Here is a 21314-nt window from a genome sequence, read left to right as displayed (position 1 = left end):
TTGAGGAGAGCATCCTGCTTATCTCCAGTGAGGCAAGATATTACCAGCAGCCATCTTGACACTAAAGATCAGGCAACACTAGGTATGGAATGCCTGTGTGCCTGGAATTGGGACCAGGCCTAGGAGTATTCACAGACCTATTAAAGTAGTCTTCCTGTCTGGGAGATAAGGTGTGCCAGGTTCTCATGGCTATTGGCATTTTAAGCCTGTTGTGCAAGATCCTTGATGTTTCAGCTTCCACACATTGCTCCAGGGTCCTAGAGGGGTGGGGAGGCGCTGTCCTCACACAGGGCACACAGTCCTTGGAATCTTTGCATGCCCTCCACCAGCCCTTCTGCCTTTCTGGTCATGCTCCTGATCCACACAGAACCCCCTCTGACCCTCAGCATAACTGGTCTTTCTGCCTTTGTCCTAGGTTGGCTGCTGTGTCTGCAACATCTACCCTGTCCTTATAGGCTACAAATCCCTTTACTTTGTCTATGACACTGTCTATCTTACCAGGTCCCCTCTTTAGTATCTAGGCTAATCCTGAAGTGCAGATACTTTATCTGCCAATCTGCAGGAACAAGGCTGCTTGGGAAACACTTTCTGAAGGCCTGTCAAGTTTCCATTGTAAGGCAGGAGTTGTCTACCTGGTCCTCCATATGAGGTGACAAAGCTCAGCCAAATCAGAAAGGCCTACTTGGCAAGCCCAGCAAAGGCTGATGAGCAGAGGACCCAGGCACTTGAGAATCACCGAGACCTTCCTGGAATCCACACACATCCTTGGCCCTAAAAACCTAAGTCTCATCTCCCTCCATGTTGTGGTCCTGAAAGAAATGGTTGCCTCACTTCAAGCTTGGGGTGGGCATTTGGGGCATATTTGGGGTGGGAAGAGCTGTTTACAAAGGCAGAGAGTCAAAGGTTAAGAGTCTGGACTCCTTATCGACATGTGATAGCAATCTCTAACATACAAGCTAAATGACCTAACTGTCTAGGCCTCCATCCCAGCCTAGGCTGCAAGACCCCAAGAATTGCTATGACGAGCCAATTCTAAGGTAGGTCATAACCCCTCTCACTACCCACCACTGAGATAGACTGCACCCCACTAACTACCCAGAGCAGTTCCAACTCGTTAGTGCCCCAAGGCCTTCTAGACCCAGATCCTACTACCTCTTAGTCAATGCTATACTTGGCCACTGCCATGTGTGCCTACATTTCATATACCTCCAGGCCTTTGTCATCTTCAACACCTAAATTACTCTCTTGCTCTCAAAAGTTACCTGGAATCTCACTAAAACTGGCCATTTCTACTCTGGCCTCTATCCATATAGGCTGAGCTTGGCTGTTATCATCCTGGTCAGGCCTGGTTTCTTGCAGCTTGAGCAGTTTCCATAAATACAAGTTTCAGATTAGCCCCAGACTCGTTATTTAGAGGGGAAACCGGACCCAGAGAGCTTACATCAGTCTCACCAGCTCACAACAAGACCAGTCTTGACCCCATTTAGTATGCCTGACCTTTAAGAGACACTTGCTAAAGCTGACCTGCCCCGTTTCCCTTCAGGTTCTACTGGGGGCCTAGTCCTCAGCCTCCTGCCTCCTCGTCCTGTGACAACTGAGGCTCCTAGCAGGCCATGCAGCTGTGTCAAGGTATGGAACTCTACCCTGAATAGAGAAGCATGTCCCAACCTAGGTAGGGGCAACTGAGGCTTGGACAGACACCTGTTCATTCTTGTCCTTGGAAGCCAGGCAAGGACTCTGCGCTGGGAGGTGCCTCCACAGAGGCCACTTTGTACCTGGGGCTGCTGATACCCACATTCCTGAGAAGAGATGGGAGCCCATCTTACCCCCATTTAGGTGTCAATCTAAGTGTATGGTTGTGGAGAAGCTCCTGCCAGACTGGCTCTGATGCCCAAGTTCCTGAAACTTGGGCAAGCAACTGCTGTAGATGGTATCTCTGTAGCCATCTGACTACAGGACACCGAGTAATGGCAGTGACATCCATCAACCAACAGCTAGCCACTGGCCTGGCTTTGAACTCTCCAGAGACTCTAAGGAGATTTGTGGAAAGGGCTAAGAGATGGCAGGTGGGGACCTAGAACCTCCCCATATCCCTAAAGAGGTTATGGCTCTGTGGCCAGCATTTTGCTGAGTCATTTATAGTCACCCAGTGCTGCCCGCTAGTGCTGAGTGTGGGGCTCGGGCCTGTTTCTCAGAGCTCAGTGCCTAGAAAGTGCCTTCTTCCTCCAGAAAGCCCCCTGTTCTTTAGGCTCAAAAGATTGATCCTTGAGGAGCAGGGCAACTAGGAACCTGCCCTATTGCCTCCACAGACAGCATCTCCAGCTAACAGGGAAAGAAACCAAGCATGACCTGGGGTCCAAGAACTCAGTATGTGTACTAGGCTGGCCCTGTCTCTGCCTCCTGAGTACTAGGATTAAAGGGATATGTCGTTATGCTTAGTTTCAAGCTGCTAGCTTTTGGATCTAGCACTCTCTGACTCTGTGTGACCTTAGCAATAGATTCCAGCCTCAGTGTCCTCATCTCTGTACTAAAATACAGGAGCTTGTCTTTCCCTGTTAGCTGGAAATGCTGTCTGTGGAGGCAATAGGGCAGGTTCCTAGTTGCCCTGCTCCTCAAGGTTCAATCTTTTGAGCCTAAAGAACAGGGGGCTTCCTGGAGGAAGAAGGCACTTTTTAGTCACGGAGCTCTGAGAACCGGACCCAGGTCCCACACTCAGCACTAGGGGGCAGCAGCGAACCAGCAGGCCAGTAGTGTGCTTGGCAGTAAGAAGAGTATTGCAGGCCTTCTGAGTACTCTTAGGACAAATAGAACAATCATGGGTATCTATGATAGCTCATCAGTAGGAAATCCCCAAGTGACTCCCAGGGTTTAGATAGGAAGCCTGGCGTTGACCTGAACCTCTGAAGTGGCACAACAAGGCCTCCAGGGGCTGCCCTCAGCTGCCTTTTCATTTCTAATTTTGACTCAGGTCACTCTTCCTACCCAATAAGTTACTGACTATGCTCCATACAGTGGACACAGGAAGCCCAGAGACACTGCTTTCTCCAGGCTGGGTTCTTCCTGTCTTTGATCAGGCAGGGGAAAGCCAATGATCACTGTTACTCTGCTGACCAGATTTAGCCTAGTTACTTGGGAACCAGTATGACTACCAATAGAGTGTAGTGGACCCAGAGATTCCAGGATCAAACTAGAACATGTGTCTACCATAGCCAGTCTAGCATGAGGGCCTTAGGTCCCATGTAGTCTCATTTGGGACTTACCTTCCAGATGTTAGTTCTTTATGCCCTGTGGTAACTTTTCCCTCTGCAGATTCTATATTCCACACTCCTGCTGGCCCCTCAGCCTGAGGTCTCTGCCTATCCCTGTGGGCATATTAACCCCTCATCTTGATGTTTTGCCTGTCCCCACCCCAATGCTGCTCTGTCTCTTGAGGACTAGCCCTGAAATGTGCCCTGCTCAGGACATTGACATTTGCCCTCTCCCTGCTGCCACTTTTCCCTGGTGGGCCACCTCAGCTCAGCTCAGCTCAGTTTGCCTCTTCCGTCAGGGCTATGTTCCTGCTTCTTCCCATGATGAAGGCCAGCATCTGTGTCCTTCAAACATTCATGGCTAGGCAAGGCCTAGCTCTCACTTGCCTGGCTTCCCAGCACCCATACAACCTGACACACCCAGGATGTTGTGTGAGTAGAGCAAGAGAAGCAGAGTCAATGAGGCAGAGGCAGGGCCCCATGAGGATCGCCGTTGGTAAAGCTTGACGGTCCTCTGAAAAGAGGGTGACCTCTCAGCAAGGACCTGACCACACTAACAGTCACCAAGGCAGTACTGGGGGCTCCATCTCCCTTGTGGTTCTGTGCCTTGTGTCTCGGCATACTGCCCACCTTGGGCCTCCTTGGACCTATATGAACCAGGTGGGGCTGAGGTGGGAACTGCTGCCTGGATCCCCTATGTAGGAGCCTCTCAAGCACAGTGTAAGTCTCTTCTGGGGCCTAGAGGGCCAGCAGGGTGGGAGGAGGGCTGGGAGCCACGGTGGGTTTGGGTACAGCCTCTCACTGCAATATTGATGGCCCGTCAGTGCGGCCCTGATTCCTGTGCTTTCAGTTAAAAGGTTTCTGTTGTTGTAGCTTATGCAGTTGCTCTGTTGCTATGGAAACATGACATCAAAATGACGTTTCCCGTTTAAAAGCTTTTAACTAAATTCCTGCCTGTCAGATGTAGGCCCCATTTTGAGCGTGGAGCCGCCTCGAGCAAGCCAAGCGAGTGAACAAGTGCACTGCCTCTCGCCCATGGTGCGCTGGCCAGGCCTGAGGCCCTGCCTGAGTGCCCTCCTTAACCCCGCAGGTGCCTCCAGCATGGCAGCAGCCGAAGTGCCTGGCTACCTTGTGTCTCCTCAGACCGAGAAGCATCGGCGGGCCCGCAACTGGACAGATGCTGAGATGCGCGGCCTCATGCTGGTCTGGGAGGAGTTCTTCGATGAGCTCAAGCAGACCAAGCGCAATGCCAAGGTGTATGAGAAGATGGCCAGCAAGCTCTTCGAGATGACTGGGGAGCGCCGGCTAGGCGAGGAGATCAAAATCAAAATCACCAACATGACCTTCCAGTACAGGTGAGCATGCGGATGGTTGTGGGGGCGTCCAGGTGGGTTGTTCCACTCTTCGCCACTTTGTGCTCTGAGGCGGGCAGGGTGTGTGTCATCTGAGCTAGGTGATCCCACCTGTATAGGTCAGAGCTCCACTTGCAAGACGGCCTTCCAAAACCATTTGTGCAGCCTCCCTTCCATTGGGAAGATGGGGAGACTGAGGCCCGCAAGTGAAAAACTGATCATGAACTCTCAAGTGGCGAGGCTGGGAGTGTCCTCAGCTCAACTTCCTGGGACTAGGGCTGGAGCTGCACCATCACGAGGATGGCTCTAAGGCTGACATTAGACCCGCTCCTGCCTGCACAAAGCCCCAGCGGTAGACAAGCAGCATCAGATCATATGACCTCGCATCCTCAACAGGGACTACAGGGTACCAATTGGGCTTGGCTCTGCCTACCCCACCTACCACGAGTATCCGAGTCGGAAAGGGTATAGGGCTCCTTGTTTCATGTACAGAAACTGGAGGTTTGACTCCCAGGCCTGGCTGGCCCTGATACTCTGAGACATGAGAGCTAGGTGAGCCCAGCCCAGGGTTAGTAAGAGAGGATTCGGTGGGGGGTGCTCCCCAGACAGCACACAACTCTAGGCTGGGGACTCCCCATACTAAGTTCAGTACCTGGAGCATCTCTGGCATCCAGGACGGAGTAGCTGTGGTGGGTCTGACCTACCTGGAGAGAGCCAAGTACAGGGCAAGGACCATGGATGGTTGGAGATTGTGGACTTTGGAGGCATGAGAAAGTAGTGGGTGGGATGAAGGTCAAAATATAAAGTGAAGGTTATGTGCATGAGGCTCTTATGAGGGGAGGTGTCACAGTAGAAGTCCAGGGAGAACAGTAGTTTAGACAGTCTGTGCCTGGGGCTACCTAAGATCATATTCAGATCCCATGATAGGTGCTATCGGGGCTCACAGATGTCCTAATGGTTCATTTGGTGAGTTGGGCAGATGGGGAGGCTGCTTCAGACCTTGCCTTGCAGGCATATCTGTGAGGACCCCAGCCAGAATCCATGGAAGAAAGGTGCTCTCATGCCCTCATCAGTAAAGAGATGCCCCAAGGAAGGGAGGGGAACCCCTGCCTGGCCCATCAATCCTGTGCCCCTGGGAGATAGGACCCAGCAAGACCTTAGACAGACCATGAGACCCTGAAACTCTATTTCTTTCTTTCTTTTTTTTTTTTTTTTTCGGAGCTGGGGACCGAACCCAGGGCCTTGCGCTTGCTAGGCAAGCGCTCTACCACTGAAACTCTTATTTCTAACTGCTGTTTTGACTTGTGAGGGCCATGGACGAAGTGAGAGGGCCTCAAGCCTGTCGTGTCCAGGGCTCATTTCTGACCCCCAGTGCTGTCCTGAAAGTAAAATCCCACAGCTCCAGCAGCTGCTTAGGCTGCTGGCATCAGTCATTTATTGTGACTGATGCTAAATGTCTTATGAGGAGAGAGTTGAGACCAAGTCTGTGGCCTGCAGGAACAGATGTGAATACATGAAGATAGCAACCATACCCGAGGCTTGCCTGGCTTCCTTATGCCCTACAGTCCTACTCCAGTGCTTGGTAAAGACAGGATTTCTAGGGGCCATGGGAGGCACCACTGCCTGTCTTCCTTAGTACCCTTTGACTCAGTAGCTCACAATGTTTAGCTGTATTATTCTTTATTTATCTTGAAAGCCTCCCTCAGAGTCCTAGGGGAGAGAGTCTGTCTCCATTCCTAGAGGTGGTTGTGAGCCAGGAGATGAGAGTACATGGAAAGGCCAGCCACTGCCGTCTAGGAGTAGGAGTTATAGCACTTCACAATTTAAGAGGCATGTGCAGACCATTGCTCCTCATAGCTGACCAGTTCTTTATTCATCCATTCCCAGCTTCACAGAAGTCTTTTCTTTTTTGTACAAAAGCTGTTTATATATTAAGGTTCTGACTTAAATAAGAATAGGGGTAGGTTCCATGGAACATGATTTGTTGAAATACCACATGAGGCCCCCATGGAGACAGATTATCCCCATTTCTCCAAGGAGTGGGCTTAAGTGGAGCAGAGAAAGCAGTTCACTAAAGAGGCAGAGCCTGAGTAGAAGGCTGACATGGCACTTATGGTAATAAAGTTCACCTTCCCTATGTCCCCAGGTGGCTTGACGGTGCCTGCTATTCATTCAGAGCACTCTGCTCTGTTCTGTGTGACCTGCCTCTGCTTTCTGATGCAGCCAGACCACGTGGTGGAGCCCCCTAGACCCTTGATGCTACTCCCCAAGGCCAGCCTCTGCTTTGGTTAGCTGCAGTCTGTCCTGGGCAGCAGCCCCTTATTATTGGCTATGCTTGTGTTGCGGGCTCATTCAGCCAGCTCTCCGCCTTCAGATTCAGAGTTTGCAGCCTTCGCAAATAACCTGTATGGGCCCAAGGTGGCCCTGAGGGCCAAAATGCTTCCGTGCTGCCTCTTTCTCTGCAGACCTATTCAACCAGCCTGTGTCCAGTCTTCCCAGCCCTCCCTTCTCAGGGGATGGCCAAGGACAGGGATGTGACAATCCTCTTAGTAAGACAGGACCTCTGTTGGAGAAGACAGGGCATGGTCTTGAAGGCACCGGTCACACTGGTTAGACCTTCGACTTTGGCACTGTGGAGGGTTGGGGTGTGAGGCAATGTCAGATGGCACTGGCCACCCAGCCCCACAGTCTCTGGGCAGGCTGTGGGCTTGAGTGCTAGGTCAGGCTTGGCTCAGGGCTTGAGTGGAAGCAGCATCACATTGATACGGACTAACACATCATCCCGGTAGGTTCAGCTGAGAACAATGTTGGAGCCTGGACCCCCATTTACCAGACATTATTTTATTAAATCTTCCCTTTAGCTTTGTGAAAAAGGATTTGCTTTTTCATCCCCATCTTATGAATGTAAAACATGGAGGCTCAGAGAGGTTAATGAACCCGTCCAAGATCATAGTGTGTACAAGATGCAGGCTCAGAACTATGAGCACTGTTTTCCTGTAGCACTGCTGTTCCCTCTCCTGGAAGCATCTCGGTAGACTACAAGTGCTGCTATGTCAGTATCTTACACACACTCATCACTGAAGGTGATCACTTACATAAAAAGCTCTCAGTTCATGGCAGTGAGTTTAGAACCCACAGAAGAACAAGACCATAGTAACCAGACCCCATAGCATTTATGGGTATCCTTGTTCATGCTTGGGTTTTCTTTCTGACACACAAAGGCTGTACAGGTCCCAAAGCCTCTACCTTCTGTCCAGTGTCACAGGGGCCCTAGAGCCTGGCTCACTCTGCTGAGTAAGACCATGCTGGCTGACAGTGGCTCCCGCCTGTGTTAGCATAGCTCCTCTGGGGACCTAGACCCCTCGAATGCCACTCTGCCCAAGGGTCAGGCAGGACAGGCTTCACCTGCTGTTTCTTACCTTGGCTCTTGTGTCTTTCGTTTCAGGAAATTAAAATGCATGACAGATAGCGAGTCCGTCCCGCCGGACTGGCCCTATTACCTAGCCATTGATAGGATTCTGGCCAAGGTCCCTGAGTCCTGTGAGGGCAAACTGCCGGATGGCCAGCAGCCGGGGCCCTCCACGTCCCAGACCGAGGCGTCCCTGTCGCCGTCTGCTAAGTCCACCCCTCTGTACTTACCGTATACCCAGTGCTCCTATGAAGGCCGCTTCGAGGACGATCGCTCCGACAGCTCCTCCAGCTTACTGTCCCTTAAGTTCAGGTAGTGTGTTCGCTCTCCCTCTCCTGACCCAGCACTACCTTGGCATCTTCATCCCCTGCCCCATTCCCAAATGGGGCCAAAGCTCCAGTGCCCAGAGCAAGGGGCTGATATTGGCACAGTGACACACTCTGGCATCCTCTGCTCTGACTGGCTAATGGACCGTAGCTGTGGCCTGGTTCAGGGTCAGGTCAGCCTCAGTGCAGCGAGAGCTCTAGTGCAAGTGGATAGATGGGGCTTGTCCAAGCCGCCATCACCTCCTACCTGCATGGAAAGTTCTTTGACCTCTCTGACCCCTGAATCCCACCATAAAATGGGGATCAATCAGTATTGCTCAAGGAGGAAAGACATAGGGCCAGGCCCCAAGCATGCCTTCCCTGCCTGCCAAATCCCAGTATAGGCCCTTTCTTGGGTCCCCTCCTCAGCAGCAGGTCCTCACGACACGGAGGTGTAGGTCTGCACCTCCTGAGCAGTGACTGGGCCTGTATTAACGTCCTCACATGTCAGGCCTGTGTTAGCCACGTGCCTGTGCCTGCAAGGTACTCACAGAGCCTCTGAGGTGGGGGACAAGTAGGAGACCCTGTAGCTTTGGACCATGGAGTCCAGAGCAGGCACTTCTAAGGGATATTTAAATGGGTTTCCAAGGTAAAAGAGGAGTCAGGCGGTTGAAGAAACTAGTAAACATGGCTTTGAGTTATGGGCTTTCAAGCCCGTTTGACAGCAGATAAGGTAGGAAAGGTGTCTCTGTGGAGGTCTCAGAACCCAGTGTCCCTAGGGCTAGGAACATCTGCTTAATTCACCCAAAAAGCCCTCCTCTAGAGGGAATTTCTCACCGAAGGGCCCAGACAAAAATCTGTCTTTACTAAAGCCAGACCAAACTAGCAGAGAGGCCTGAGATTTATGGCCAATTGTTCCCATGGCTTACCAAGCCAAGAGTTCCCAGGCACAGCTGCCTGGGGCTCTGTCCCCAAGACTAGCTGATCTTCCACTTTGCTCAGAATGCAGAGTGCAAGCCCGATACTGGCAGTTACCCGAACAGGCCTTAGGGTCTGTAAGTTTTGGCAGCTCCCTGCTGTCCAGCAAGGGCTTTTAGGCGAGAAGAGAGCACCCAAGGGGCATCTCCTGGGGAGGAGCCCAGATGGCATGTCTGATGCATCCCCATTGCCAAAGGCATACTTAGAGACAGAGGGCTCAGGGTAGACCTTCCTTCTGAACCCATTTCTTTATCTGCCATAGGCCAGTGGGGGCTACAGACTTCCCTTCCCTTAAGAGTACCAAGTACCACACACTGTCCAGCATCTTCTCCTTGCTGCTCCCTGCTCTCTTCCTGTGAGCACCCGTCACCAGCTCAGTGGGCCTGGGTGCTGTCAGAATCATGAACCTACATAGTCCACACTCTGGGATGTGGATGGGTTTGGCACTGCCTGCTCCTCCCTCAAGCCAGCACTAGCTATCACCAGATAGCTGTTCTCTCACAGATATGGCTCCCGTGTGTCCAGTGGGGTGTTCGGGAAGGTCTGGCAGCTCCCATGTTCCGGTCCCTGTGACCCACTTGTCTCTCCCGGACAGGTCAGAGGAGCGCCCTGTGAAGAAACGCAAGATGAGGAGCTGTCACCTACAGAAAAAGAAGCTGCGCCTGCTGGAGGCCATGCTGGAAGAGCAGCGCAGGCTGAGTCGTGCCATGGAGGAGACATGCCGAGAGGTGCGCCGCGTGCTGGACCAGCAGAACATCCTGCAGGTTCAGAGCCTGCAGCTTCAGGAGCGAATGATGAGCTTGCTGGAGAAGATCATCGCCAAGTCCAATGTCTAGACCGTCGAGAGGATGCCAGGTGCCACGCAGTCCTCTCCAGGCCACCCAGGCCCAGAGTCCTGCCCGCCCAGGCAGGGTTCCAGAAAGGGGACAGGCTTCCGCCTGGCCTCTGTGCTTCTCTGAAGGGCTTTCTAGGACTCCAGTGGCATAGGGAGACCTTGGGACCCCCATCTCCAGCATTAACGCCAGGGACTCCAGGACGGCAGGTGGTGAGGAGGTCCCAGAAGCCACTCTCCAGTATAGTCACTATCTGATACTTGAACCAGCTTTTGATATTAAACATACTTTCCATTATTGCCTGGAAGCCAACTTTCCTCTCTCTGGATGAAGGGGAAGGGGAAGTGCTGGTTAGGATGATTCTCTTCGGTAGACAAAAGCAGGTGCTATAGGACAGAGGCAAGCGGTGTGTGTGTGTGTGTGTGTGTGTGTGTGTGTGTGTGTGTGTGTGTGTAGGGTCTTTCCTCCACAGGATCTGTAACAGGTGCTATAGGACAGAGGCAAGCGGTGTGTGTGTGTGTGTGTGTGTGTGTGTGTGTGTGTGTGTGTGTGTAGGGGTCTTTCCTCCACAGGATCTGTAACAGGTGCTATAGGACAGAGGCAAGCGGTGTGTGTGTGTGTGTGTGTGTGTGTGTGTGTGTGTGTGTGTGTGTGTGTGTGTGTGTGTAGGGGTCTTTCCTCCACAGGATTTGTAACAGATACCCTGACTACCCAGTTATTCCAGTATTAACTCAACCCAGCCACCCCTTAGTCATCTGTTTGGAACTTCCCACCAGCACAGGATCCAGCCAACCCGCCACTCACCCCCCGTTTGTGCCCTCCTGCCCTGTGATCTGAGTCCTGGTGAGAGCAGTGCTGTGCTAAGTGAAGCACAGGTCCTGGCTTTAGGAAGCTTTCGTTCAGTCATCAGAGAAATGGTAGCCAGTGACAGTGAGCGCTCAAGGGAAAGGTTGGGCCTGCGACAGAAGGAACCAGATTCGGGTGGAGAAAGGAAGAACAGCCATTGCGAACAACACCTAGAGCACCTGTTGCCAGCGGCCAGCCAGCAGCCAGATCACCCAGAGCCATGCACTTCAGGGAGGAGTTTGTGTTTTCTCTCAGCTTGCTGGGAATAGGCAAAAGACCGAACACACTGATCCAGCTTGCCACTGACATTCTACCACATGAAAGGCTCTCCCCAGGACCCCGTCACTAAATATCCACGGTTTCATTGGCTAGGCCTCAGCTCTTTGACTGAGGCCACAGAGGAGACTGGAAGCAGGCCTGTCTGAGTCACCCCTTGGAACCAGGTCAGTTGCAGCCCCAGAAGACTAGATTCAGTGGAACCAAGTTAGATGTTTATTGTGGCAGTCTGCCCTGAGACATAGAATATACTTCCGAGGTCAAGGGAGATAGTGAGGCTTTACCAAGCAGCTGCCAGTCATCCCGATGTGAGGGTGCCAACTCTGTTGACTCTCCAGTAACGGTCAGCCAGACATAAGAGAGAGGCTGGAGTCTGTCATCCAGACGGTGTGGAGGCTGCCTATGGGAAGGGCTGCATGTTTTGTTTTTGCTGAAACAGAGTAGTAGGTATGATCTGCCTTGCTCAGGTTCTCTGAGCTCTCAGACCCTCTGCCTCTACATGGGACTCCTATGTCCTATGGACTCTGTATTTGGGTGGCAACCACAGGCACTAGGGAACATTCATTTAATGGTACCGATGGAGCACCTGTTAATATCTGTAGTGTAAATTAAGCTAAGTGTCAGCTGTCCATGTGATGTCCCTGTGTCCTTAACCTGGCAGAGATCAAATAGTTGGCTTTGGGGTACCAGTACAAGTAACCACAGCCCTCTCCTGAAAACCTGATTGGATGACTCCAGGAATATGGAGAACTCAAGGCATGTAGTACTTGAGAGCCAAGACAAGGATACTGGCCTCCTCCTGCCTTCCAGAACTCATCTGCAGCCTTAGGTGCTTGGGGACCCCACCATGGACAGTCGGAGATCTGCTGACACATACCTGCCTGCCCTCATCTATGGGCCACTGAGGCTGGGTTACCATGAGGTTCCTGAGCCTCAAGATGGGATTTCCAACCTCCCACAAGGAACAGTAGTGGTGTCTGAGAGGCCACCTATGTCTTGAAGCTCCACAGGAGGGAACAGAATGAGGTTCAGGACAGAGCCAGTGTCTTCTTGTTTAGACCCCAGTGTTCCAGAACCAAGGCAGTGACACTGTTGTATTCAACTGTCAGCATCTTCGCACCCTGTGTTTGGAAGCAGCCAATGTCTGAGCAGTCTCGGGCTGCTCATTTGTCCCCTCAACACTCAGTGGGACTCAGCTGTTAACCACCTGGTATGTCTTTGAGGATTTTCTGGTTTCTTCTTTAGCTACTGGGTCATTCGAGGAGTAAAATAGCTCTATTAGTAAACACTAAAATATCTGATCAGGTCCAGCCAAACATGAACCCAGGAAACTAAACCTATCAAGTGCTTTCACCATCACTACCTGATCCTCTGACATCCAGAACTAGACACTGGTCAGCAAACAAAGAAAGCTAAGGGATGAAATGACATGGCATGGCATGACACAACGTGACAATTACCTTTATTTCCAGCACTTTCGATGATCCAGAAGACCAAAAACACAAAACCTCAAGCGCTTCAACCTGAAAGCATTAAAATCGAGACTGAGAAACGAGTCCACTCAACTGAGACCAGAGTCGTCGACTGCCCAGGAGTGGATTCACCCAGAGAGTCAGAGGCCCTTGTGAAGATATGCAGTGTCACTGAAGGATGCAAGACAGTACGCAGGCGTGGGGCGCTGGGTGGGACAGAAAGCCTCCAGAGAAAGCCTGCACGTTGTATTCACGTGATCCCGGTATGCTCCTGAAAGAACTGTAGATTTTCTTGTGAAACAACAAAAAATATGTTTAAATTCATATGAAACAAAGAATAGGGCCAAAGGTGGGAAGACTCGCTCAGTTGTTCGAAGTTGGGACACAGCAGGAGCCTGTGTTGGTGCTAATGAGAAATGTCCCTCACAGTCTCACAAATCGAATGCCCAGTCTCCAGGTGGTGGCGCTGTTTCCAAGGCTTAGGGTATGAGCTTGCTGGAGAAGCTATGTCACCAGAGGCAGGTTTTGAGAATATAAGACTTGTGTGATTCCTTGTGAGTTCTGCTTCTTGCTTGTGGTTTAAGATAAGAACCCTCAGGTGTCCCTGCCACCATGCCTGCCTGCTGCCACGCTTCCATGATACGATGGTGATAGTCTCTTATCCCTCGGGAACCATGGGCCAAAATAAACCATTCCTTTAAGTTGCCTTGGTCATGGAGGCTTTTTAACAGCAACAGGGAAGTCTGAGGGACTCAGAAACTGGGAAGAACCTCAAGGACAGAGCCTCACTCCCTGGCTAAGAGGACTGTAACAGCCTCTTCAAGGATCCATCTGAGGAGATGTTCCTTTAAGTGGCAGCTCCACAGTTCATGCAGCACCTCAGCGGGCAGCTCAGCATGTCACTGGAGCATGGTAGAGTCCAGACCATCATCTCACGGATCCTGGTGACTCAGAAAAGTGATCAAGGATCCCAGAGAACTTTGAAGAGTTCCAGACAGCAGCACTAGTACCTAGAGAAAACCTTAAAAAAATCAACTTTAGACACATGCAAATGTTATTTATTTCAGAACAATAAACCTATTACATGTTACCATCAAGACCAATTGTATGAAAAATGTATTTTCCAAAACAAGGTTTCAGCAAGGAAAGTGGCATTGTTTTATATTTGTACAAATTTCTGACTCGAAGTAACCAGCTAGGGCTCCTCAGGCATCTGTGTGTGCTGCTGCTGGGAGAGTTTCTGGTTGTTAAATGTAGGATTCTGTCCAGAAGTCCAGCCTCACAGGAATAGTTACCTAGAAAGAAAAGGCATTCAAAGAACTAATCAGTGTGGCTGTTCTAGCTCTGTCCTACCTCAAACTTGAGGAGTAGGGAGATGGTGTTTTTGTTTTTCTAAGGTGGGGTTTGAACCCAGGGTCTCCTGCATGCTAGGCAAATGCTCATACATTAAGCTACTTCCCCGAAAGCCGCAAACTTTCCTTGCAACTCATCTTACGTCTCAATGGCTCTTTATCCTTCTGCGTGTTTGCGTCCCAAGAGGGCATTTGGAAACATTTTTGGGAAAATGTTGTACTCGTAGTGAAACAAGTGTCCCTAGTATTACAACATGACATCGATCGGATGCCAGATAGTTTGTCACCTTTGCCCAGTCAGTGACAGTCTCAGCAGAAAGGCTGGGGAGTTTCAAAGCTCATCGCGGTGGAAGCAAGAATTTTCAAAGTCTGACTCTTACAGGGATGTGTGAATTTTACTACCAATAACAGATGCCGTCACTGTTTCTCTTAAGGAACAGGCCTCCTGCATTTCTCAGGAGTATACCTACCCATGCCCTGGCCTGCCAGTATCCTTTCAAGGAATCTTCACACGCTGCATTTTAAACAGCATACACAGCTGCACATGGGCTTTTCCTTGGTCAGCCCAGCATGCAGACATGACAAAAGCCCTGCATTACCCTTTCCATTCCGTCATCTCCAGGTTAAGACTTAGACAGTCCTGTTACTCATCCTAGTGCCTCGTCAGGGACACTTGAGCAGAACCAGTGCTCATGCCTGAAATCCCAGTACTCCGGATGTTTACGCAGAAAGCTTTCTGTGAATTTAAGGCAGCAGAACAAGACCTTGTTTAAAAGAAAGAAAGAGAGAAAGAAAGAAAGAAAGAAAGAAAGAAAGAAAGAAAGGGAACATGCATATAACACATGAAAGAAGGAAGAGGAGAAAGGTGCTGAATGAAATATTAATAATACCAGGCACCATAACCAAGCATGACTTCCTTAAGGTCACTGCAACACTGCTTGGAAGAACTGGAAAAGGAAATTCTATGATTATCTCTAGTCTCTCATGACTGTAAAACTGAAAGCCTGAAAGAATTTTTTTTAATTCTGAGAATTAATAAGGGAGAGATATATTAAATTCCCCCTTTTATATTAGTAATAACCAGAGCAGTACTGGGTAGGTAAATCCCATTTATGATAGCATCAAAGAATTACAAAGTTGTACTGTTCGCGGTGACATAGGTCTTTAATCCCTACTCTGGGGAAGCAGAAGCAAGCAAGTCTCTGAGTTTGAGTCTAGCCTGGTCTACATAATAAGTTCTAAGCTAGCCAGGGTTACATAGTAAGACCATTCCTAAAAGAAGAGGTGGAGGAGGAGGAGGAGGAGGGTAAGGGAGGAGGAAGAGGAAAGGAAGAGGAGGAGAAGGAGGAGGAGAAGGAGGAGGAGGAAAAGGAAGAAGAAGAAGAAGAAGAAGAAGAAGAAGAAGAAGAAGAAGAAGAAGAAGAAGAAGAAGAAGAAGAAGAAGAAGAAGAAGAAGAAGAAGAAAACCATGACGACTTCCAAGTTTCTTGAATATATGGGCCGATGAGGGATCACTGTGGAGCACAGGAAAGAAGTCCAACACTAGGCACAGACCACCCTCGTGAGGTCGAGAAAGGGATGCCCGGGTTGTGTAGGAGGTGGAGGACCAGAGGTAGCCGGCTCACCAAGATGGCAGCTCCCACTGGGAGGAGTTGCCAAGGCTCTGCTGTAGTCTTCAGGGGTAGATGGAGAAGGAGGCCCAGCTCGAAGCCCTGCTGACATTTCACACACTTGGCAGAAATGACCCTGACAGTGATGAGCAGTGGTCCAGGTAGAAACGGCAAGAAGTGAGGCTGCACTGAAATCGTGACCTAACACAGTTACAGGTGAGCAAAACTTAAAGGTTAGGGACAGAGACTTAAAGGTTCTTTCTAGAGAAAGAAGTGCAATCTTGGGCTCTCAGAGGTTTCTGAGCAGGGTGACTTGGAAAGTAATTCAGTTATTAAGGTAAAAACGATCAATCATGACAAGAGAGCTTTAAGCATCCAGGTGACGTGGGCTGGACAGAGGTTCTGCGTAAGATAGACTTGAGATAAGGCAAGAACTGAAGCTTGTGGGAACTTCCTGCGGGAGGCCTGGGTGACCTGCTCCAGGGATACCCATCCTTGCCTGCATCTTCCAGGGACCTCCACAGGTCCTTCTTAGCAGACATTGCCCTGAGTGTACCTGGTAGTGATCTGTTGTACAGTAGTTGAGGAATACTCCACATGCTGGAATCCACGTTTCCCACAATCTCCACTCTGTGTTCTAGGACAAGCAGGGTCAAAGGTGAGGCTATGAGGACAGGAGGTCAGAGGGTTGTTGGTCATGGGCAGTGGGAGATGTACAGATGTCCCAGGAGCTCCCATGGCATGGTTATCCCCACTGCCCCCACTGGCACCCACCCTGGTACCTTACTGTGAAGTCATGGGTTCATCAGAAGCTGCACACAACAGGACACGCCTGGTGTCCAGATGTCCCTGGAGATTGCCACCCAGGGCCGCTCCAATTCTGCAATGACTCGGTTCTCCTTGGACTTCAGCTCCTAATCTTGTCCCACAAAGGCTCAAGGTCCAGTTCCCGTAATGGCAATTGCTACACACACTCTCCCAGTGGGTGCTTGCTTACCTGTGACCCTGCAGTGAACTGACCCAGGAGGCCCTTCCTGAAGGGCTTGGGAGGTGCTAGGTCGTGGCCTGGTACCAGGCTCAGGGGTGGGGGCTGTACCCTGCCCTCATGGAGGCCAGAATGGCCAGGTTTATTTATCTGACTCCATACAGTTTGTGTCTAGGTCTGCCCAGGTTCTTGTCATCCGGAGACCCTGCCCACAGCACCTTCTGACACTGTCAATATTCATTCTTTATTACTTTATTTTGGGCAGCAATGTTCCTAGCTAAATCCAGTCACACGTCCCTTAAAATTTATGGTGACAGCAAGATATCCGAGAAAGCTGCTGCAAAATATAGGGAACAGGCTTTTCAAATAGGGACACAGGTTTCTCTCTCTCTCTCTCTCTCTCTCTCTGTGTGTGTGTGTGTGTGTGTGTGTGTGTGTGTGTGCAGTGTGTTGGTGGCCTTGGCATGAACATGTCGTGGAGGTCAGAGGACAACTTGCAAGAATCAATTACCTTGCTCTACCATGTGGGTTCTGGGAATCGAACTCAGGCTGTCCAGCTTGGCAGCAACTGCCTTTAATCTGCTGAGCCATCTTGCCAGATCCTATTTTTTTTCATGTCCTTTCATTTCTTCACCAAAAAGAGTGAGGTGGAGGCGTCTGGCTCCTGGCTTTATAGCACTCCAAGGGAACTTTAAGGATGAAAGTCAGAGGATACCGTGGTGCTGGTACCCCGGCTTTGCTTTTTTTTATGCAAATAAGACGTGAGTTCAAACCAGATCGGTATTGTTCTCATATCTGCAACCAAACACAGTTTTAACAGGAAGTAGAAATTGAAAAAAAATTAGCAACTAAACTAAGCACAGAGTTGGCTTAAAGGACAAGGACAGTTGAATAGGGAGCCACGTGGGCTGCTCTGCCCACTGCAGGGCTGTCCTGGGAGAAGGGTGGTGAACAGTCATCGTGTGCCTGAGCAGATACCCAGACGCAGAACGATGCAAGAGCAGAAATGGCCGCATACAGAGCTTTCTTGCCACTCGGTAAAGTTCACTAGGGGAGATGGCTTTGTGCTGAACCGTCATTCTGCAAATGGTCAGAACCTGGGCTTGCCCTGCCTCAAGGGACAGCTAACACAGAGTATCACTGGCCATGTAGCATCCAGAGTATGGGGCCTTGGCAGCCTGTGGAACATAGAATCTGACCTGAGCCTTAGACTCACGAGAACTGGAAGTTCATCAGGACAGCAGCATGGCCCCTGTGAGGACAGCAGAAGTGTGCCATGGCCTGGCATCAGAGACAGGGCGAGCATGAGGAGCCTCCTGAGAGAGGGACTTAGGTTCCCAGACCCAACAGTGCAGAGCAGGAGTGAGGGCAATGGTATGCGGGGGACAGGGAGGCATGCAGGGTCTGCAGCAGAGGCCACGTGTGTCCACACGCGGCAAGCTTTCGAAGGGCTCCAAGTTGGGATAAAGGAGGCCAGGATGAAGGGAGACCCTAGGATCATCAGGGCCGGCCATTGCTCCCTTACCCCAGTCCTCCTGTCAGTTCTCCAGACATGGCTGGAAGAGAGGCCAGTAAATCAAGCAGAACTCCGTTCCTTGGAGACTCACTGCATTAAGAAAACAACAACAAAATCCACTACCACCACTACCATAACAAAACAAACAAACAAAAGTAAAACTGTCCATTAAATGCAAGGCCCGTCCCAGAAAGAGCTTCTGTAAGCTTCTAGAACCTTCTCCATAATGTCACATTTATTCCCATAGGGTTAGATTGTAATATATCAAGCTATCCCCTCTCCACCCCCCAATCAATCCTATCCTCAGAGCTGGGAGAAGGCTGGTGTCAACCTTTCACTATAGCCCCACTGACTCAGGGAGCCAAGCTGCCTCCTCAGAGGCCTGGGTTCACCACAGCCTATTGATGCCGGAAATTTAGATTCCAACTGTGTGCCGGCCCCCTCCTCCCCTTCCTGTTTCCTTATTCAAAGAACTTTCAAGAGACTTTCCAAGTTCTGCTTAGGAACAGGGCAGCTCCCTGGGGCACCAGCTGGCATCTCGTGCAATTATCATTAAATTACAGAGACAATTTTAATTTCACAATAATTAGAAATATCAACTGCAGCTCCAGCCTTTGAAACTAATGGAATTTTAATGGGCAGCTGCTTAGGTTACAGCCAAAAATAGTAACGCTCAGCCGGGCAGAGCAGCTGGAGCCAGGGCCCTGGACAGGAGGCAAGGAAGGAGGAGCCGAGTACCTGGGAAGAAACTGGGGTTGGCCATGGGGGTGGGTAGCCTGATTAAACCCTCAACAGCTACCCTGAAGGGTGGGGAAGGAGCCTCCAGAATGGACTGACATGCTAGGTAAAGAGACCTGCATTTGGGACTTCCCACCCACACGTATGACCCAAAGATACAACTTGGAGCCAGGCTTCAATGTTTGAGTCAACGTCTCTGGCCCCAGATGGTTCTCTCTGAACGGGCCACTCCACAGGCATGCCTCAGTGCCCAGACTGTCCTGGTCCCCAGGAATCACAGTGCAGGGGACAGGATGCTTAAGCTTGGATCCTGTGACTCCATCCTGACCAGAAGTGGAAGTAAACAGTCTCTTGTTGGGCAGAAGAGTTTACTTTGGATACAATCAGAATTGCCTCATTTGTTTTTCTTTCATGGGGAAAGCTTCCTGTGTTCTTCAAAATCTTCCCTGAGGTTGGGGAACTATTTTCCCATATCCGGTCCCAGAAGCTGCAATTGTGTCCAGGTCTCTGATCCACCTTACTTTCATTGCCATGTGTGATGAACTGGACATTGAATTCTTTTCCTGTAGTACTGTCCTGTTCTTCTAGAACTATTTGTTTAAGACTGTTTCCTTCCTTTATTGGCTTTGTCAAGAATCAGATTTTGGAACAAAAGTGACCGTGTTTCATGGCCACAGTGAGTCCATTGTCCGCACGCACCTGCACTGGATTTCGTCACTGCAGCTTCACGGAGAACTTGAGGTTTTAGCATGACAAAAACATTCAACCTTTCCTGAAAATCAGAGCTTGCTAGTTCATATCTTTTGTATGTCTGTATAACTTTTAAATCACCTTGTCAATTTCTGCCCTCAGAAAGTTTGATTGAATTGTCTTTGACTCCAGAGACACTTGGTGAGAAAACTCACACTCTCTCTTTTCTCTCCTCCCTCCCTCTTCTCTGTCCCTTTCCCCCTAACCCCACTCTGTTGACAGAACCTTGCTCTGTAGTTCAGGCTAGCCACACTGGAGAGCCTCTGCCTCAGCTCCTGAGTGCTGTGTTTTCACAGGTTGCATAAACTGTTTTCTGTCTTCCTCTTCCATCACCCAGACTCTGGGGTCTCTGTGTTGGTCGTTGTGCTCTTCCGCCCCTCCCCACCCTTCCCCGCCCTACCCCGCACCCTCCCATCCTCCTCCTCTGCTTCTCATCCTTTGCTTCTTCCCTGAGTCCTCCTTTCCTTCCCCCTTTTCCTTCTTCAGTATTTTGACATGGTAGCTTAGAGCTTTTAGTGATCCTCCTTCCTCAGCATCTGATTGCTGGAATTATACATATCAACTACTACACTGATATTTTTAAATTTATGCAATTCATTTCAAACCATCTTTCCCCGTATAAACAATTTAAATTTTTTAAAAAATTTGTTTTATGTCTATGAGTATCTGGCCTAAAAGTACGCCTATCACATGCGTGCAGTACCTGGAGAGACCAGAAGAGGGCGTAGGATTCCTTGGGACTGGAGTTAGAGAGTCGTGAACCACCGTATGAATGATGGACACCGAGCCCAGAGCCTCTGCCAGAGCTCTTAACCACTGAGCCATCTTTCCCGGCTCACATGAGCAAAAATTTAAACTATAACATTACCTATAGAAGGACTTTAGTTGTATATAATGATCTTTAATATATTGTGTCTTTTACTTAAGATACATATTTCTAATTTCTCCTTTGTCTATGGGCTAGTTACATGTTTGCTACTTTTCTTTTCTTTTTTTTTTTTTTTCTATTTTTCGGGGCTGGGGATTGAACCCAGGACCTTGCGCTTCCTAGGCAAGCGCTCTACCACTGAGCCAAATCCCCAAACCCTGCTACTTTTCTTTCTTGTGCTGTTTTTGAGATTATTGATGTCTAGTGTGAAAAAGAAACAATGCCACATGACTTTTGTCCTTTTAAAGCGAGTACAACTGATGTTAGGATCTGGGCTCTCTCTTGCGTGCACTTGAAAGTAATACACCTTCTAGCTGTGTGTGGCAATGCACACCATAAACCCAACACTTGGAAGGCATGAACCTGGCACAGATGAGGCCCTGGGTTCAAGGTCTGATACCAAAGGACAAGAAAAGAACGTGTCTTCCCTCTGCCTTCCCCGTTTCTAGGATGTCGTCACTGAATCAAGGACTGTTATCTTTCTCTTTCTCACTCTTTTGCTTCAGGGTATGTAATGTGTTTTCTTTCCTCTGGTTGCATCTGAGAATTTGGCTTTTTTTAAAAAAAAAAAGTGATTTCTACCTGTATGAATTTTCTCTGCATTTATCCTGTTCGGATTCGTTAAGGTTTGGGATCTGGGGACTTTGTGTGTGTGTGTGGGGGGGGTGTTCAAATTTGAAAAAAGTTGACTGTAATTATTGTAATTATTCATTTCT

At 49.8% G+C, this 21314-nt stretch overlaps 1 protein-coding gene, 1 long non-coding RNA gene and 1 other non-coding gene across 9 annotated transcripts; 1 reads left to right on the top strand and 2 right to left on the bottom strand.

Moving 5' to 3' along the window:
• The first annotated feature begins 80 nt into the window (after positions 1–80).
• On the top strand, positions 81–10432 carry Msantd1 (Myb/SANT DNA binding domain containing 1). 4 transcript variants are annotated; one of them, XM_039092293.2, is made up of 4 exons: positions 81–1629; positions 4392–4603; positions 8046–8321; positions 9888–10432. In XM_039092293.2, the coding sequence occupies exons 2-4, from the start codon at positions 4434–4436 to the stop codon at positions 10126–10128; spliced, it is 687 nt and encodes a 228-aa protein (XP_038948221.1). In that variant the 5' UTR covers positions 81–1629; positions 4392–4433; the 3' UTR covers positions 10129–10432. The 4 variants fall into 4 exon arrangements, with proteins under 4 accessions (XP_038948221.1, XP_006251407.1, XP_017454819.1 ...); XM_006251345.5 differs by having other exon boundaries at positions 4339–4603; NM_001109089.1 differs by lacking the exon at positions 81–1629 and having other exon boundaries at positions 4225–4603; positions 9888–10417.
• Positions 10433–12402: 1970 nt separating this feature from the next.
• Positions 12403–20038, bottom strand: LOC102556834 (uncharacterized). 4 transcript variants are annotated; one of them, XR_010057718.1, is made up of 5 exons: positions 18192–20038; positions 16464–17918; positions 16238–16318; positions 15697–15882; positions 12403–14014 (listed from the first exon to the last, which is right to left on the bottom strand). It is a non-coding gene; the product is annotated as an uncharacterized LOC102556834 (long non-coding RNA). The 4 variants fall into 4 exon arrangements; XR_010057719.1 differs by having other exon boundaries at positions 16238–17918; XR_010057720.1 differs by having other exon boundaries at positions 15697–16318.
• Positions 20039–20679: 641 nt separating this feature from the next.
• Trnap-agg61 (transfer RNA proline (anticodon AGG) 61) lies at positions 20680–20754 on the bottom strand. Its single transcript has one exon. It is a non-coding gene; the product is annotated as a tRNA-Pro (tRNA).
• Positions 20755–21314: the final 560 nt, after the last annotated feature.

The sequence above is a fragment of the Rattus norvegicus genome, chromosome 14 (assembly GCF_036323735.1).
Source record: "Rattus norvegicus strain BN/NHsdMcwi chromosome 14, GRCr8, whole genome shotgun sequence".
NCBI lineage: Eukaryota > Metazoa > Chordata > Mammalia > Rodentia > Muridae > Rattus > Rattus norvegicus.
This window is presented reverse-complemented; position numbering and strand designations above follow the sequence as displayed.

Excerpts from the sequence above, each read along its gene's own strand:
- Msantd1 (NM_001109089.1), top strand. The coding sequence starts at position 4,284 with ATGGTGCGCTGGCCAGGCCTGAGGCCCTGCCTGAGTGCCCTCCTTAAC. Across the intron at positions 4,604-8,045 it reads AACATGACCTTCCAGTACAG|GAAATTAAAATGCATGACAG; the intron begins GTGAGCATGCGG and ends CTTTCGTTTCAG. Across the intron at positions 8,322-9,887 it reads TTACTGTCCCTTAAGTTCAG|GTCAGAGGAGCGCCCTGTGA; the intron begins GTAGTGTGTTCG and ends TCTCCCGGACAG.